This window comes from Drosophila ananassae, chromosome XR, assembly GCF_017639315.1.
Source record: "Drosophila ananassae strain 14024-0371.13 chromosome XR, ASM1763931v2, whole genome shotgun sequence".
NCBI classification, from domain to species: Eukaryota; Metazoa; Arthropoda; class Insecta; order Diptera; family Drosophilidae; genus Drosophila; species Drosophila ananassae.
This window is the reverse complement of record NC_057932.1, coordinates 15,592,451-15,611,614: the sequence shown is the minus strand read 5'-3', so window position 1 is coordinate 15,611,614 and position 19,164 is coordinate 15,592,451. Positions and strand designations below refer to the sequence as shown.

Here is a 19,164-nt window from a genome sequence, read left to right as displayed (position 1 = left end):
AATAGACTATATAAGTATCTTTAGTTCATAACAGATGGAACTCTTAACCAGGAGAGGGAACTTACTTCTAAAAAGTGGGATTATATTTCATTTAAAAATCACTCCATAGCCCAGTAGAGGGCACAGAAGTCCCTGGTTAAGGATAGTCTATGATAGTCTATATGCTATATAACTACCTATAGTTCACAATAGTTGTAACTCTTAACCAGTTTAAGCACCACACTCCCTAAAAGTATGAATATATTTAATTTAAAAACCACATCCCTACAGTACCCACAGTTTCCAGTCTTGTTTGCCATTTAAATGTTGAACTTCCCGCGACTTGCATTTAATTACAAAGCTCACAACTCACACATGAATAAAAACAAAAAAAAAAAGCGAATATAATTCATGGTGTAACCCCTTCTTACCGCTTTACACATCCTGGAATGGGGCTACCCCCTTGGCATGCTTTAGAATGCAGGCAGCGTAAAAGATTAGCCCGATTAGTTCGGCTCGAGGGCACAGAAACGCACACAAAGTTCAAAGGGTGCCCTCTTCCAGTTCCTGTTCCCGTTCCCGTTCCTCATCCTCTCCAGAACTCTCGTACTGGCCACTTGAGAATTCCACGCCGTAAACACATTTCTTCGCGGGTAAGCAGCAGCAGCGATGTGTTCGAGTTCCTCACTCAAAAATTTAAGGAAATTGCAAGGCAGACAGAGTTAATGCCGCGATTTGCAATTCGCACATCGTTATATGAATATGGAATGACCAGGCAAGGGCACTGTGCTTCCACGATGTGTCTTCCAGCTTAGTTCCACTTGCTCTTGGTCTTCCGAGAGGGCAACCACTGTGCCACCCACAAAAGGGTTGTAATTTCCCAACTTTAAAGTGCCGGAAAAACGTGAAACAACCGATTTGGGGTTTGGTGTGTGTGTGTGTCTCGTGTGGGTGTTTTATTGTATTTTGGAAATAAAAAAAAAAAAACAAAATTGGATAAGGAGTAAGGGGTGTGGGGTGTGGGAGGAGTGTGTCTCTGTGTATGGGTGTGTGTGTGTGTTTGTTTGTTTGTATGGCTATTGCCCGAAAAAGAGTGAAAAGTTCAAACTCGAACAGAAATCAGAACGAGAATGGAGAGCTAGACCGCCATCCGCAATCTGGAATCTGGAATCTGGAATCCGTAATTTGGAATCTACTGCAACACCGAAGCGTAGGAGGGCTGAGTAGGCTTCTGGGTGCCGGATCCGCCATCGCCCTGATCAGGTCCCGGCGGCTTGGGATTAGCCGGATCGGACGGAGCCTGAGCCACCTGAGCTGCCTGAGCCGCCTGGACCACCAAGCTGGCTGGGGAGGCCACAGGAGCTGGACCAACTCCCTCTCCAAGTGGAGCTTCTAGTGGCGGCTGTCCATTGGCATTGGCATTGGCATTGGCCACCTCCACGCCTCCAGGCACATTCTGGCTGAGATTCAAACTAGGAATGAGATTCGGGTTGGGAGTCTGGGACATCTGGACCGGAGTCAGGGTCTGGTGGAGTGCTTGGTTCAGGTTGTGATTGAGCACCTGGCTGATGTTCTGGTTGAGGGCTTGGTTCAGGTTGTGATTGAAGACCTGGCTCAGGCTGTGATTCATCACCTGGCCCAGGTTCTGGCCCGGACTCGGATTCAGGCCAGGAGTATAGCATCGAGTGGCCGACGGCGAGTTCTGCGGCAGACCCGGCTGCTGCAGGCGCGTGGGAGCGATCATCGGCATCGCCATGGGCACCAGATGCGGCCCGGCCATGCCCATGCCCACGCCCATTCCCAGGCCACGGCCCATGTGGTTCAGATGGTTCACATGCCCGACATGGTTCAGGTTCACGCTCAGGGGATTCATGTTGACGGCTGCGCCCCGCATGTGCGGCGGCAGGAGGCTCTGGGCGCCCAACGCAGCCCCGGCATTGAAGGCCACCCCCAGGTGCGGTGGCCCGCGACTGGCACTGGGATGCCCGCCACCATGACCGTTCACGTGGGCGGCGTTGACCAGGCCCAGGTTACCGTTCACGTTCTGGATGACAACGGTGCCGGTGGCACTGCGATTGCCACCCACCTCGAACAGGATGGGGGCCAGAGGACGCTCCTGCATCAGCGGGAACATCTGGGGCGGTGGCGGCGGCCCGGCCGCGGATCGGATGAAGATATTGGAGGCATCGGCCAGGAGGGGGGGATTGAAGTCCGGCCCCGGGCGCTGGATGTGTTGCGAGGTGCTGGGCCCGCTGAACAGAGCCGGCGGATCCGACGAGGAAGTGGACGAGCTGGTGGGCTGGTTGTCCGATCCACCGGACGATGATAGAGCTCCCGTGGTAACCACTCCCAGATTCACGGCGGCCATGCCCGGAATACCGGCCAGTGGTCCGCCCAACTGGATCTCCTCGATGACGGTGGGCAGGCCCACGAAACTGCCCGGCAGGATGTGGGGCACCACCTGGGCGCAGGGCAAGTGCTCTCGGGGCGTCTGGGGAGCACCATGCTCCAAATAAGCGGCGCCAAAGGCCTGCGGCAGTCGGGGACTCGGCCCCGTCTGGATGGGATTCTCCGGCAGAGTGTAGCCCAGGAACTGGACCTGTCCGAAGCAGAAGCGACGTGGCGGCGGCTCCTGGTTCACCAGAGAGCCTGCATCCTGGACGAAGGGCACACTGGCGACACGATTCGGACGTGGTTCGTCATCACACTCATCGGAGTCTACATCCACGGTGTTGGGCTCGGTGTCCTCTTCCTCCTCGTCCTCCTCATCGTCCTCGTCGTCGTCATCGTCGTCCGATTCGGATTCCGATTCCTCCTCTTCCACGTCGTCGTCGTCATCATCGTCATCGTCATCATCGTCGTTTTCGTCGTCGTCCTCGTCGTCGTCCTCCTCTTCGCCGCTGCCGCCACTGGTTTCGGTGGTGTCCTGGTCGACGTTGGCCACTCGCGAGCGATAGCTACGGTGTACACTGGACTGGCCACTGGACGAGTCGTCGATCTCGCCGCCTTCTCCGTCGTCTCCGTCTCCATCGCCACCATCAGCGGAGTCTCCGCCCTCTCCGGCCACCGAGCCGGCGGTCTTGCGGCGCAAAGCTAACCCGCCGGCCGCTCCCGGCGATCCGCCAGCTCCGGCTCCGCTCACATCCGTGCTGTTGTTGTCTCCGTCGCTCTGGTGCTGCAAGTCCAGTTCCAGCTGCATCTCCAGCTCCAGCTCTAGCTCGTCCAGGCGCTGCTGGTTCACCAGGCTGGTCGACGGCACCTCCGTCACCTCCGTCACCTGGGCTCCCCCGGTCATGGGGCGGAGCAGCGAGAATGCCGGTGGCATGTTGCCATTGCCGTTGCCGTTGAAGCTCCTGGGCTGTCCGGGACGTCCGCTGCCGATGGCTCCGTAGCGACAAGGAGTGGCCGGACTGAAGTGTCCCACACGGTAGCCGAAGCGACCTCCGCCGGTATCCGGATAGCGTAGGGCCCCGCCCAGCTGGTGTGGATGCGGATGGGTGGCCACCTGCGAGAAGGCCACCTGCGGATGAGCTCCCGGGTGCGGGAAGGCGGCATGCGGATGCGTCGAATGGAACTGGGGCGGCGCCTGGTTGGCCACCTGGTGCGGATGCGGATGCATCGCCATGGCTGGGGAACACAAAGCAAGAACAAAGAAATCTCAACCTCCAATCCTCTCCAGAAACTCCACTATACTCACGCATGGGTCTGCCCCAAAATCCGATCGAGCCGTGTGGGGGACCGTTGGTGCCCTGGGCAGTGGGTGTTGCGGCAGCGAAGGCGGCTGACGCGCCGATTGGGCCACCAGGACCTCCTCCTGGCGCCGCCATGCGCTGAGCGCCCAAGGCCATGTCGTAGGGATAGTGGCATCCGGCCACCTGGGGTCCAGCAGTCGGCTGGGCAGCCTGCAGCAGCGATCCTCCCATGCCGGGCAGACCGGCGGCTCCTGAGCCCATTCCGGTGGCCAGGAGCATGCAGACGCAGCGGAAATCGGTCTGGGTGCCCACGTGGGCCATCTTGGGCAAGGCCTGTAAGGTATTCGGGGGTCGGGTTAAAGAGGAAGGGATACTTAAAGAAGCTAACTACTTAATAGATTCTAAGGGATAAGGATCTTACGGCTAGGAGTTATAATTGTGCAGAAAAGTTAAAAATCTCATGACTGTGGAGGTTTTTGAGCCAAAAAGGGGTTTCCAAAAGAAAAACTAAACCAAAATAATTCTTAAATCTTAAGAATTACTTAAAATTCTAAAGGATAGTATGTTGGGGACCTAATTTAAGGGATTTAGTTCAATTATTTAAACAAGTATTAAATAATAAATACAGCTTAGCTCCCTTGGCTTTCTCGATGAGATATAGTTTCCTTAAAACATATATAGATTTTCTATAATCTGGTTTATTAAAGTTACAGTAACTGCCTTTTTAAAAACCTTGGCCTGTAAGCTATATAATATATATAAACTACATAAGTTTTAATAGAAGATATAGTATATAAGTCTTATAGAAAAATGAAAGAAATATATACTTTCTTATATATACTTATTTACAAATATTTTTCTACAAAAGGAATATTGGATTATATCAGAAAAATAATTGCCTAAAACTTCTCATAAATTACTTATTATAATTATAATTACTATAATTTCCATGAATTATGATTCTAATTAGTTAAAAACTACCCATAAATGACTTTTAAACTACAATTAACTTAAAAAAAACAAACCTCAAATCCCAAGAGTCTTACCTGAATCCTGGCCAAGTCCTGTGGAGTCAAGCTATGAGGATGACACGAGGGCAGATCGAGGCCAGAGACTCCCGCCCAGGGGCGTGGCACATTCTACGGATAGAAAGTGATGGGTGGGTGACTGAACAGCAACTTCTGAGGACTTACCCCTGGCAGGAAGAGACTCGGATGCAGTGGCGGCGTCTCGAGTATGGCAGTGGTGTAGGCGGCAATCTGGGTGGGGGTCATGTGGAGGAAGGGTCCCTGGAGCAGGGGGGCCAGCATGTCGTTGGCGCGGATCAGAAGGTTGCGCAGAGTGCCGACGAACTCCTCGCGGGCCAGGCCGCAGTGGTCGAGCTGCTCGGCGAACATCTCGAAGGGCGGAAAGGAGTTGGCCGTGATGCTGGCGTAGTGCGAGTGCGAGTTCAAGTGGGAATGTCCGTGAGATCCGGGCAGATCGTTGGCAGCACCACCAGCTATATTCTCGGTGCTGCGGCCCGAGGTGGAGGCACCACCACCAGTCTCCACCGAGGAGGGGGCGCTTGGCTCCGGCGTCGGAGGATCGTTCGGCTTGTCGCCGACAATCACGGCAGGACTGCCATACGAGTAGGGAGTCCAGGCAACGGCCGGCGGCTCCTCGCGCTCCCTCTGCCCCTCGGCCGCCTCCTCCATGGCCTCAACCTCCGCGCCAATGGCTCCGGCTGGCAGTCCGGCGGCTGCTTCCACGGCACAGCGCAGCTCCTTGCCGGGCGATCGATTCGGGCGTGGGCCCATCGCTCCTGCTGGCCTGTAGCCTGATCTGTTGCCGGAGGCACGACCTCCTCCACTGGTGTTGGGACTCATCCCCAGACCGAAGCTGTTGTAGTTCGGTTCCGGATCATTGGCCGGCTGGGGGAAGTGCAATTGGTTCTGCTGATGGGACATGTGCTGGCTCTGAGCCTGCTGCTGCTGCTGCTGCGGTGCCTGCTGGGGCGTCGGCTGCTGTTGCTGCTGCTGCTGCTGCTGCTGCTGTTGCTGTTGCTCTCCACGATTGGGTCGGGGACTGTATCCTGCCGTCGTTCCAGTACTGTAGTAGATGCTATCCATACCGGGCTCGAAGTGTCTGGGCGGCAAGATACGTGAATGCAACTGTGCTGCCTGCTCCTGAGCCAACAGTTGCGCCGCGTACGAGCCCATGGGGTAGAAAACTGGAGCATAAGGTGACATTTGTGCTCCCAGGTTAGCCTCGCCCAGTGTATCACGTTCCAGTGCCTCTTCCGATGGTAGATCATCCGTAGGTATGTCTTCTTCCGGTTCCACATCTAAAATATCTAGTGATTAGTGAGATCTGAGGGAGAAGAGGATGCTACTTACTCGAGTTGGGTATTCGTCCAGCCGATATTAGACAGGCCCAGTTGGGGGATGAGGATCCTATGGCCGGATCCGTCATCTTGGTAACTAAGAGTGGGGGTTCATTACAAAAGATAGTGGCTTATAATTAGCAAAAAATAAATAAAATAAAATAATAACATATAAGGAACTAAAGCTAAGAAGCTATCAACAATCATGTTAGATTCAAGATTTTAAAGTATTTAAGTTAGTTTTTAATTACTTTTTAAAACTAGTTACAATGAAGATCTAAAGCTACTATTATTCTAGACCCTTATTCTACAAAGTAGGCACTAAATAGTCACTAAGTAGGTTAACTACTATCTGCTGGAAAGAAGTTAATAAAAATACTGAAAAAAGAAGAACTATTACTTGGCAACAAAAATGGCAAACTGCTCTGGAAACTCCCCCCATTATTATTTCTAAAAATGGCAGGCCATTATAATTATAGTAGGTATTTAAAAAAAGAGTTATGGTTAGACAATAAACCCTAATAGTTTTCAACCAAAAGCCACAACATTTTAGGCCAAATGAGTGTTGAGAAAAAATTATTTAAAATAATACAAGAGCTACTCTTTATAAGAAAACTCTTCAAAGAACAAATAGCCTTTAATCCTTGAGAGGTTGAGAGATATAAACCCGATCTGGTTGCCTTGTGCCTAGCATGTCTGCTCCAATTTCCAAAAGGATTCTGGCTACTGCAGAGCCCAGGACGTGCCCCGCATGGCCAAGCAAGGAAGCTCTAGTCGTTCCTTCGAGACAATATCCTCAACCGGGCGTAAAAAATACAAAAATGATAACCAGGCCACCCCCTTCTGGGCCCTCTGCCCAAAGTGGCTGTGAAAACATTTTTGCAATTATTTCAAATATTTTTCAACACGGCATTGAAAACGGCGACGTGCCGACAAGGAGAGCCAGTAGAAAGGAGCAAGGAGCAAGGATCCAGGACAAGGCAACCCTTTTGTTCTCCAAAAAATCCAAATATTTTTCCACATTTTATTTTGTGCATATTTTTTTTTTTTTTTTTTTTTGAAAAGGACCTCCCTGCCGTCCGCCTTGGCGCGAAATTAGCGTGAAGAAAGGAAGGACTTGGGTTTGTTGGCAGAAAAAAAAAAATATAAAAAAAAAGGGCGGCAAGAGATAAACTTTAAATAAAACATGGCACACAACACACAACACACTGAGAAAGGGGTGTGCCAAATAAAAAAAGGGGAAAAGGGGAAAGGGGTGGGGGGAGGCACTTCGCAACAGAGACGTCGAACGGCGGCGCGGCCCAGACCGCAATTCAAATAAAATCCTTTAGGGCTTTTGACTTTTAACTCATCCGTTTAACGAGCGCTCATGTTCGTGAGGCAGCAAAATATGCAATCCGGCCGAAAGGACCAAGGACTAAGGAAGGGGTGGGGGGGGTGGAGCACCAGGACAGCACCCTTGACACCTACACAGACGCACAAGGCGAGCATCCTGGCAGCAGCATCGTCCTGGCACGTCGTCGTCCTCGGCGTCTGCAATTGGAAAGCCAGAAGCGAAACAAAACGCGAAACAAGCAAATCTCAAAGGGGAGGGTGGAGTATAGACTACAAGGATACCCTGGATGTCCTTATTTTCATATTCTATATTTTATTTTATATTCAGATTCGACTTTTTTGGGAGTAGAAGGCCTATTACTATGGATAGTCTAGAGAGTCTGAAGAAAGAGTCTTGTTTCCCTGTCCGCGTGTCCGTCTGTCCGCCAAACTGACTAATTTCTAAAAAACTTTTTTGATGCAGTTTTAATCTCCTATATAGGAGGACTAAGATTAGTCTAGTCTAGTCTTCTAATTAGATTTCATTTTTCAAGAAACTAGGGACCATTCTTTACTTTTCCTGCCTACTAATCTCACATCCAGGGTATTAGGCGCTTATTTTGATTATTAATTGGAATATAAGGACCTCTAGAAACAATAGTCTCTCAATAGAACCCTTGCAGATTCCCTCTTACAGGGTACCTAACGAGTCTTGTACCCCCTGAAGCCTCTAACCAACCTCGACCAGTGAAGCGATTTAAAATTTTTATGAGCCCCTTCGGTGGGCTGGATATCTGGGCCGGATCTGTGGCCCTGTGATTGCCTCTGTCACTATTCCTATAAGCCAAATCGATTGATGGCAATTGCCACACAGCCAGGACCAACGTGCCACATTTTGTGCCGCGAATTGAACAATTGCCAGTTTAAAGCGTCATCGCCATGACTACTATTCTCACAACAAAAACAAAAAAAAGGAGTAAAAAATATGGCAAAAGGGGGACTTGTCTCTTGAGGTAGAAAAAGTCGAAATGCCGAAGTTGCAACATTTATTAACTTGCCCCAAATACACTTGTCAGAGCCACGCCCCGTCGAGCACGCTTCGTTAAATAAATTGAGCGTTTTACGCAATTTATGCGCCTGATTTGACATTAATGTGGCCCTAACAGACTCGCCCACACACACACACACATCCTGGAAGGGAGGAGGAGGGGGTGTGCCCAGGACATGTTTATTTACATGTATGTCTGCCACTGCCACTGCCACAACCTCTCAGTCCCTGCCACCACCCAAAAGTTAACCTCCAACCGTAAAGCATCATCATCATCTTCGTTTATACTTCCGTTGAACTTCTTTTTATTTATGACAACATCTGTCCCGGTGAGTTACTTCTTCCAGAGAGGAGGTAGAGCAGGAGTAGGGGGGAAGGCGTTAACGTACATGCCACACACACATCATTAATCATTTTAACAGCCCTGCCACGTGAGCGGCAGAGTGCGGCTGAGTTCTAGTTTCCGCTGTTTATGCCCCTAAGTTTGGGCCATTAAACGGAGCCATTGTCAGCTAACCGAACAAAATGCTACGAGTATCTCCCAGCCAGGTTGTGCCACAACAATTCCCAGTTGCCACAGTCAGAGGCAGAGTGAGAGGCAGAGTGAGAGTCAGATACAAAGTCAAAGAGTTGAAAATAATTCACGTAAGGCAGCTAATAAATTAGAGAATTCGCATCAAAGGATAACTTTGTCGCAGTATCTCGTAGGAGTAGTAGCTAGTGGAGTCTAACCAAATAATCTTCCATAAATATTTTATCCTTCAGGCATAAATTCCCAGGATGGCAGGCCGGGATACCTCAGCTATCCCTCCTGGCTTTAAGACAGATTTGTCTTACTTTGATGACTAATCGAAATAAATGCCCTGTGGCGGCAAAAATTTCTAAAGGAAGTGAAGGAAAAAGAAGGACTAGCAGGACTATAGGTTATAGTTAGTGGATCTACTACATATTTGAGACAAGTTTGCCAAATCTAAACTCTACAGCCTTGAAAATAAGGATGGTTTTCTTGGAAATAATTTAATTGGCGGACAGACGGACACGCGGACACTAAAACATGGCTGTAGCACGATAGAGAGCGAAGATATCGTGAGAGATATATATAGGATATAGTTAGTAGATCTTCTAGAGACTGTGTGCCAAATATGAACTCTGAAGTATGAAAAATAAGACTAGTTTTCTTTAAATTAGTCAAATTGGCGGACACGCGGACACCTGAAAATGGCGGTAGACAGCCAATCAGAGAAGCTATCCTAAGATATATATAGAATATAGTCAGTAGATCTACTAGAGACTCTGTGCCAAATCTGAGCTCGATAGCCTTGAAAATAAGACTAGTTTTCTTAGAAATAGTCAGATTGGCGGACAAACGGACACGCGGACAGTGAAAAATGGCTATAAAAAACTATAGGGAGAAGCTATCATTTAAATAGCAAGCACCTTGATAGTCTCTAAGAAGTCTCCTACAAAAAAAATAAGCTCTATAATTAAAAAAAGTATCTAAAAATAAAAAAATGTTTAGAACTGAGAGCCATAAATTAATTTGGTCCTGCTGCACATGCAAATAAAATGCCCGAATTCCTAATGAGTGGTGGAGTGGAGAGTGGCGGGAGAGAGGGGGTGGTGGTTGGGGGGCATCCTGCAAAAACGGCACACAATGAGTCCTTAAAGATTAATTAATCTCCTGGTGGCACATGCGGCCGGCGTCCAGGATAACGCTCTAAATGGATGGCGAGTCCTGGCTGCAGGATGTAAAGTGCGTGTGTGTGTGTGTGTGTTTGTGTGTGTGTGTCCTGCCACTGACCATTGTCCACGGACTCGGTTTCGGTCTCGGTTTTAAGCTAATGACACAAAACGCCAAAAAGGATGCCCAGGATATACAGAGGACATAGGGCAGAGGGGTTAATTTTTCCCTGGCACTGGGACTGGACTGCCTGGACCTGGGCCCTGGACCATGAGCCTGGCCAGGCTTATCTTTTGCTTTTGAAGAAATAATTAATGACCTCGTTTTTGCCACTGTGCCGCACACCACGTGGCAGACAATGGACAATAGGGGGGGCCATTAAAAATCGTTTATTTCGATTTGATTTAATCCAAAATAGATTGCCTGTTCCTCCCAGCCCCGTATAGGTTATGCTTCCTCTCTCTCTCTCTCTCTCTCTCTCTCTCTCTGTCTGTCTGTCTCTTTCAATGCGTCTGGAATGCCGGACTTCTGGACTCCCGGATGAGTTGGCCAATTTATGCACTCAATTTGCAGCGCAGGGCAGAACAGAACAGACCTGGCCCGGTCAGAGGTCCCTCTAGCCCAGAAGCTCTTATAAATCTCATCCTTAATTTCGTTAATCCTTATTTTCGCATTAAGTGGTTTGGTTGCATTCGCGTTGTCTTTTGTATTTGCACACTAGCACACTCTCCACATACACTAGCAGACTCTCCACACACACTAGCAGACTCTCCAAATACATACTCTCCCTCTGCTATACACTTTCATCCTAACCTCCAAATGCAAATTGGCCTTCACTGTCCTGTTGCACCAAAAAAGCTGCAACTCATGGTCCCCTGCCTCTTCCCCTGCCCCCCTTGAAATGGAGGGCAATTAAACTAATCGCACCAAGGGCTTAAAACGCGATTTGCGGCCTCGATTGCCAATTCCATAGAGCTCCTGGTTCTGGTTCGGGTTTCTGGGTTTGAGGCTTTTGGTTTGCCGATTTTCTGATTTTGCGATTTGCCGCAAAATTTATTTTAAGCGTTGCCCCATTGCCATTTTTGCAGCATCATGTTGCACCGAGTGCCGATTGCCGAGTGCCTCCTGCCACTGACCCCTGCCCCTGATTAGCGGTTTCTGTGGCCAGTGCCGTACTGCCACGTCTAATGCAAATGTTTAGTTACGGTTACGCGTGGCCAGAAGAGCGGAAAGTCGGAAAACCGGAAAGCCGGAAAAGCGGAAAATGCACGGATTCAGAAGCGAGAAACTACGGAGAGAGTGAAGAGACCCGGACACGTGGCGGAGAAAGCACCAAACGCAAAAAAAAAAATAAAAGAAAACTCACCTGGTTCTGTCCAAAAACAAAAAAGGTCAAAAGCCGATAATATTTCGAACTAAAAAGTCACTTTCTATATTATTTTTTTGTCAATTATTTTTTTTGATTTGTTTTTTTTTTTTTAACTACACGAGATGAAAAAAAAAAGGCAAAAAAGGTTAACGATACTGCCAGTCCTGCAGTTGCGTTAAAAGTGACTGGGAGTGGGGTCGGGGCACCAACCTGTCACCAAAAACCAATCGAAAGTGTTCCCACAGCCGACTTTGATCGAAATTTCTGGAAGAAATGCCAAAAAAAAAGTAAAAACCAGGGAGGGGGGCACTGATTCCCATCACTGTTTGATTAATGATGAGATGCCACTTGGTGTGGCATTCAAATAGGCCGCCCTATCCGGGTCCCCGGTGACTCTTTAGCCGTTGAGTGTTTGAAACTCAAAAGGGGAATCCGTCAGTTTAATTGCGCACGTGACGCGCGTCCTGGTCATGAATGAGAGTAACAGGATCAGGACACTAGGCCAGGACTTGGGATGCAGCTTGTGGCTAATAATAATAACAACAACATACACCACAACAACAACAACAGGAATAGAAACAGCAGCAAATTTCATTAAGCCAGATAAATGGCCGGCGATTAAGAAGCTGTCTCTTCCCAGTTTAGTTTCAGTGACGAAGGCGCCACCCCTCTATTGTTCGCTATTTATGCAAAAATTCGTTATGGTTGCCACTGGGAGGCAGTGGTAGCGGAAGTAGCACGTGCTTTGTCTTTCATAGACACTGAGAGAAACAGTTTTTAATCAAAGATTTTCACATTTTTAATGTTTTTTTGTAATTATTTCGTTTTAGATACTTTTTGTACAGAAATTTAGGGACATTTTTGTAGAATTTATTAGTTTTAGTCACTAAGTAGGCTTGGGTTAAATTAAGGTTACTATTTTAGTTTATATAACATCAAAAATAAAGACTTTAAGGCCTTAAAAATCTGTTTTTCGAGTTAAAAACCCACCAAATTCGTAGTTGAGAATTGTAACTTGAACTATAAGTCACTAAGTAAGCTTGGGATTAACTAAGGCTACTATTTTAAATCATTTAACATCAAAAACAATGAAATTAAGGCCTTAAAAGCCTATTTTTTCGATTTAAAAACCAACCAAATTTGCAGTTGAGAATTATAACAAAAAAAATAAAAAAATATGGTATTTAAGAATAAGATTTGTTGTTTAATGTTTCTACAAGCTACAATATTTATTTTTAAATCCTAATTCTATACATTTTTTGATATTTTTAAATCAAAATATTTAACTGAAATGTAAACTTTATGTTATTTTGTTTAAAAATCATTCTAAGCATCGTCTGTCTCAATTTCGCGTTGCCTTTGTGGCATGATAAATTGCATGAAATTATTTGTGAACACAGGCCCCCCCCCCCTAGGGGGTGGAATGGCAGCAACTTCTCAGATACAGATACAGTTACAGCTACAGTTACAGTTACAGATACAGATATATCTGCGGTATCTGGCGAAATGGCATACTTAAAAGTTAATTGTTGTCGAGCGGAAAGTTTCTGTTGGAGAGATGGAGAGTGGGATGGAGAGCTGTGGAGACTCTAACGAATTTGAAATTTATTCAAATTTGGAAACAAGTTGCGACATGTTGTAATTCGCGTTCTTGTCAGTTTGATTTTGTTTTTTTTTTTTGGCTTATCAGACGGCGTTTAAAAAAAAAAAAAAGAGAGATTTATTCGCGGAACTGAGAGAAAGTCAAGTGATAGATGCTTTGGGGAAAGTGCGACAGCTGGAAGGAGGAGGAGGAGGCTGAGAAAAATGGAAAGGGATAATAGGGGGCGCCACCAGGCCACGGCCAGGTTCAGATTACTGGCACGGCAGGGCTGGCAAATTGGTCATTAAGTGACACGTAGACAGGCCTGTGGCCCAATGCCATTTTCCATTCGCCATTTGCCGTGGCAGGATATGGCAGCAGGACATTTTAATTTGGTCTGTCAGCGGCAGGCGGCTAACGGTTAACGGATAACGGCTAACGGTTGATGGCGGGGATGCGAAAATGCAAAACCGCAAAATGCAACTGCAGACGAAACTGATTTGCAAATAGCGACACCTGACCCTTGGACCCCCAGACCCCCCTAGACCTAGATCTAGAGCCGGGCCTGGGTACATATGTCCTTGTTGCGGTGCCTGTGACAGGACACGTTGTTGATTTCTAATTTCACGCTGCGTTGTGTGAAAATCAACACCATTCGCCGAGGGGGGGTGGAGGTGGTATAGGGGGAGGAAAAAAGAGCTAACAGCGAGGGGGGGGGGATGGGCAGGGAGACTAAATGCATTTTCCGCCGATTCCCGGGGCAGGGGGAGGGGGGTATAACCTCTTACCCCCACAAACCACTTAACCCCAAGAGCACCCAAAACACTAAACGCCAAACATTCTGCCACAAACTACCGTTAATGAGGGCGTGGGAGTGTCAGGTGTCAAGAATCAATAGATAAACAGATAAGAGATAAAGATACAAAGAAAAGGATACAAATATTCAATAGAAAGAGATAAAACACAAAAATAATACTCACCTGCCACTGTCCTCTCTCTCATGGATACATTAATTATATAATAATTAAGTTCATTTACATTCTCTGTTTACATTACACACATGCATACATACATATGTACATCATGATGCTCTCTCACAGGCTAACTGTTCTTTTCGCCAGAGACGCCATTGGACGCCACCCGCACACATACACACACATATGTACATATACAGATACATATGTGCGAAAAGGAGCATCATATTTCACAAATTAACTTAAATAAATTAATAATAGAGATAGAGAATGTATATTTATCAACTGTTATTTCACTTCCTCAGCGAATTTCAGGTTTATAAATGTTTGTTTTCATTTCGCCAACCGACGCGCACCCACACAGACGCACTACTCCCAAACCGACGCCACCCAGCCACCGGCACCGATCGCGGGCATTTTCCTTAGTTTATTTATCAATCACAGCGCTTTTTATCACATTTTCAACAATTTACTAATTTAAAATAGTTAAGTAAACAATTACGGACGGAAAAAATAAACGAAGGATTAAGACGAACTTGAGATCAAAGCGCGGCGAAAGAAAGAGAGCGAGAAGCGACGAGTAGTGGGTGCGGGGAGCACTGATAATGGCAATGATCACCCTGTTAGAGGGAAAACTTGCCAAAATACACCTTTTCCAACACTATAAAAGTGTTGGTGAACTTTTAAAAGATTTAAAATTATTAAAACGTTGTTTTTAAATATTAACTAAGCACAAAAACAATAAATAAACAAGAATTCTTATATTCCGAGTCATCAAATAAAAGAAATTTCAAATACAAAGCTTATATGCCTTGCCTTTTCTGTTAATAAATATTTAAAAAACTTATATTTGAAAATTTTTAAGAACTAAGGCCAAAAAAGGACACTCCCCGCCCTCAAGAAGTACAAGGACAAGACGACCCACTTGGTAAATCACCGAAATCCGCATCTTTAGCATCTTAACGGCCAATTTAGCACCAACGGTGGGGGAAGGACCACTGAGAGGGGGTGGCGATAAAAGCGCCAGGACATCATCCAGGACGAGGCAAGCACCTTGCGGCAGCCAGAAAGGGACAACAACGAAATTAGACAAAAGCGGCAGAGGCAATAATAAAAGATAATAAAACAAACGTAAAGTCTGTGTGCAAATGCCAAGGAGGCGAGAACAGCCAATGGGGGCGGAGTGGCGGATAGCGCCAAGGACCTCCAAGGATCTCCGAGCTACTCAGATGCTGAGCTGGCCAAGCTAAATAAAAACACTTTTGGGAACAATAGACAACGCCAAAGATATGACACTTCCACTCCCCCCCCCCCCCCCCCCCCCCCCAGGACTCCCCAAAAAAAGGAACTTTCTGCTGGGCGTTTGTCATTCTTTTGCCATTTAGCCAGGACCCTCGGGCTTCCCGGGCCTCCTGCTCCCCCCCTCCTCCAGGCCCGGCTCTTGAGACTCCTCCTGGCCTCATTATCTGGCCTCATGGCATCCCCAGGACGACACTCCTTCCAGCCAGCTTCCAGCTATCTTTCTGTTTAATTTCGCGTGCCGCAACGTGCAATTAAACAAAGGACACAAAGGCCCAGGATGCCAAGGCAGCCCAGCCAGGAGGCAGGCGGCAGGCGGCAGGACGCGGCGGGGCGACAAAAAAGAAAACAAAGTCACAGGTAAACAGGTAGGACCTCTTCTCGTAAAGGATACTTGGTTTATTCCCCAGGAATCTTATTTATTTTAAAACTCTTAATCAATAAAAAGGATGTTTTAAAAGGCTTTTAGTTAAAAGAGTTGAAATATCTGACAACAGGATTAAATTTTAAGGAATAATAATGTCTAAGGATGTAGCTAAAATATGTATATAGTATATATGTAGTATATATGTATGTATATATATATGTTGTATTGGACAAGTTAAGGATCTGGCCAAAATGGATATTTTTAAGACACTTTTATATGAATATCTTGGCCATCTTTTAACCGATTTTGGAACGGAATACCATTTTTAAATCAGGGTTTCAGTCACCTTCTATGACAATTAAAAACATAAGATATTTAAACAAAAAAATTTTGACTCAATTTTTGATAATTTTTTAAGGGGTACCATCATAATTTTTGGCAAAAAATTTGAAAAATTTTTTTTCTTATGATTTTAAAATTCTTTATAAGCAGTTTAAACCATATTAAAACCCTGATTTATAAATGGTATTCCGTTTCCAAATCGGATAACAAATGACTACACTGTGGGCTAAAAAGTGAATGAAAAGGACCCATTTTGGCAGAAGGTCCTAACGTGGCCAAGTCCTTGCTACCTCGCTAGCCATAACTTGGCCAATAATTGTCCGATTGTTAAGTGTTATACCTTCCCGATCTTAGATCTTGGAGGACTATAAATTTCCATCAAAAACTGGCCATCGAAAATCGGACCCAATTTTTGAAAATTTTTAAAGGGGTACCCTCTTGATTTTTGGCAAAAAAATAGAAAAAATTATTTTGATTGATTTTAAAAATATTTAAATGCAGTTTAAAGCATATAAAAAGCCTGATTTATTAATGGTATTCCGTTCCTAAATCGGATGCCAAATGGCTGCACAGTTGGCTAAAAAGTTATGAAATGTTAGCATTTTGGCAGAATCCTCCTTACCAAGGACTAAGATCCTCCCTAGCTATAACTTGGCCAATAATTGTCCGATTGTTAAGTGTTATACCTTTCCGATCTTAGATCTTTGAGATCTAAAACATTCTATCAAAAACTGACCATCGAAATTTGGACCCCATTTTCGATCATTTTCCAAGGGCTACCATCACAATTTTTTGCCAAAAATCGATTAAATTTATGTTGTCCATTTTTTTTATATATATTTAAGGGGAATAAAGCCCTCATTAATAAATTGTATTCCTTTTAAAAATAACTTACAAAATGGCTTCGATTTTCACGAAAAAATAACCTCCTGGCGCCATCTATGTGTGACTGAAGAAACAGGACCTAGCCGGGACAACAACCTCCCCGCAAGCAGTTTGAACTTTCTCTCCCATTTCTAGCCATTTCAAAAACATTTTTTGGCAAGTTTTTTTTATTGAATTGAAAAACCAAAAGATCTCTTCAAAGGGGAAACTCATTTCCTGTCGGCTTGTCGGCTTTCCGCAGTATTTGTTTTTCCCATAAACCCCACGATGAAAATTGCGAAATTTCAGTCGTTTCCATTTCGTATCTCGATTTCCAGTTTAAATCGCATTTCCGCCGCCCGCCGTTTCTCGGCCAAACGGAAACGATCCAAAAATCGCACAATTCACCATGAGTATTATGAATATGGCAACCAAAAGTCGAAGTCCGATGTCCAAATGGGCCTGCAAAGCGTATCAAATGCCGAGTTGACCGCATTTGGATGGCCAAGTGCCAGAAAGCCAAATGGCCAGCCTGGTCAAGATGGTCAGAAGGGGAGGAGGAGGAGGTGGTGGTGGTGGTGGTCACTACGTGCACATTCCAAGGCACGTCGTACCGCCAATCCCCGCCAGATTTCTACTACACTCGTGGCGCTATTTTTGATTCATTGAGCAATTGGCTATTCATTTTTTGTTTTATAATTTCCAAGCAAACACTTCAGGGCCATCCAAATAGATTCATTCACACTGCCTGAGTACTCGAGAGCTATTCGAGATCTGGTATCGAATGTCTCAACCATCCCATCCCATCCCATCCCATCCCCCCCTTCCCAACTAATGGCCACTTCCTTCCGTTTCCTCTTTTTTTTTTGTTTTTCTGATCTTTACGATCAATCTGCCCTCAAGTGCCTGCCCCAGCAGCTGCAACTGTTTTAAAAATATATATATGTATCTCAGAGATACCACATACGAATGTATCTCAAGCAAATGACTTTGACATGTGCCGGCGCCAACTGCAGATCCGGAAGGTGATCCGGAAGTCACTGGATTTATGGCCAAGGGTTGGGAAAAGTATGAAGTTCTATAGGTCTGTAGATATAGTATCTATAGTAGCTCTGTATTAGATTTATAGATATTATTAGGAATATACTAGTATAGGCTAGAAACTATACTAGTTACTATAGTAGTCACTACACTAGTTACTGTATTAGTTTCTTTACTAGTTACTATACTAGTTATAGGCCATACCTTACTAGTTTATTAAAAAATGGAAAAATTGATATAATACCAGGTATTTATAGTTCAACCTCTAAACTATAGCTCCATTTGTATTAAAATAAATGTAAATTAAAAGTTCTACCTCTCCTTATTGTACTAAACTAGGCTTATACTAGGCTATATACTACCCGATACTCAAGGCACCCTCTTCCAAAGTCTTTAAAAACCTAAAACCCTCTAATCCAACTACTATTTAGTTGGTAGTTTTTGCTAATTTATGCCACGTCGCGGCTAATTAATTTCTGGCCCGGCTCCGCTCAACCCGGCTAGGGGCCCATGGCTGGAAACGAATCTCGAATGAGAAAAGCTCGGACTCCGTGCCCGGAATGGCCAATGGAGGTGGAGGTGGACTGGTGGCTTTTCATTGGAAATGTTTTGCGCGTTTTGCAGTCGGAGAGTCGCCATTGCCACACATCGGAATCAACATCGAACTCAACATTGGCATTTAATCGAATTTAATCATTTGTGAAGACACAACAACATTCCATAATAAACAAGCCAACACTGAGGGAAAAGTTACGATACTTTTTCAAATATTAGATACTTTTAAGGGGGATGCCAGGGGGTATCTACTAGAGAACCTCTAACTCTTAAGGCTGGGGCTATAGATACTTCCTTAAGAACCTGTCTATTGTGTGATCTATGATGTGATTTCTACTATATAATCTATATAGAGTGATTCTATATAATTTCTATACATCTATATAATTCTATATAATTTCTATATAAATAAGAGATGTCTTATATAGCTCTTCTATGAACCTCATCTACAAAGAGGCCCTAGAAACCCCCATCTAGTTGCTCTAGATCCCCCTTAGATGCCCTAGATCATCCCTTTGTCATGTTAATACCTTTTCTTTCAGTGCAGCCACAACAACCACAATGTAGCCCTGACAATCATTTAAAATTTTACAACTGCCTTACAATGGAAAACAGCATTAATAAATTCAGAGGCAAAATGCAAAAGGCACTCGCTCGTCGCCATCGCCATTTGCTGGCCATCCATTTTCAAT

General features: G+C 45.6%; 1 protein-coding gene across 1 annotated transcript; it reads right to left on the bottom strand.

Annotated features, from left to right (window-relative positions):
• Positions 1 to 298: 298 nt before the first annotated feature.
• LOC6505067 lies at positions 299 to 11,629 on the bottom strand. Its single transcript, XM_032452038.2, has 6 exons — positions 11,446 to 11,629; positions 6,050 to 6,133; positions 4,865 to 5,997; positions 4,718 to 4,810; positions 3,677 to 4,004; positions 299 to 3,606 (listed from the first exon to the last, which is right to left on the bottom strand). Exons 2-6 carry the CDS (start codon positions 6,123 to 6,125, stop codon positions 1,172 to 1,174), a joined length of 4,065 nt encoding a protein of 1,354 aa, XP_032307929.1. The 5' UTR covers positions 6,126 to 6,133; positions 11,446 to 11,629; the 3' UTR covers positions 299 to 1,171.
• Positions 11,630 to 19,164: the final 7,535 nt, after the last annotated feature.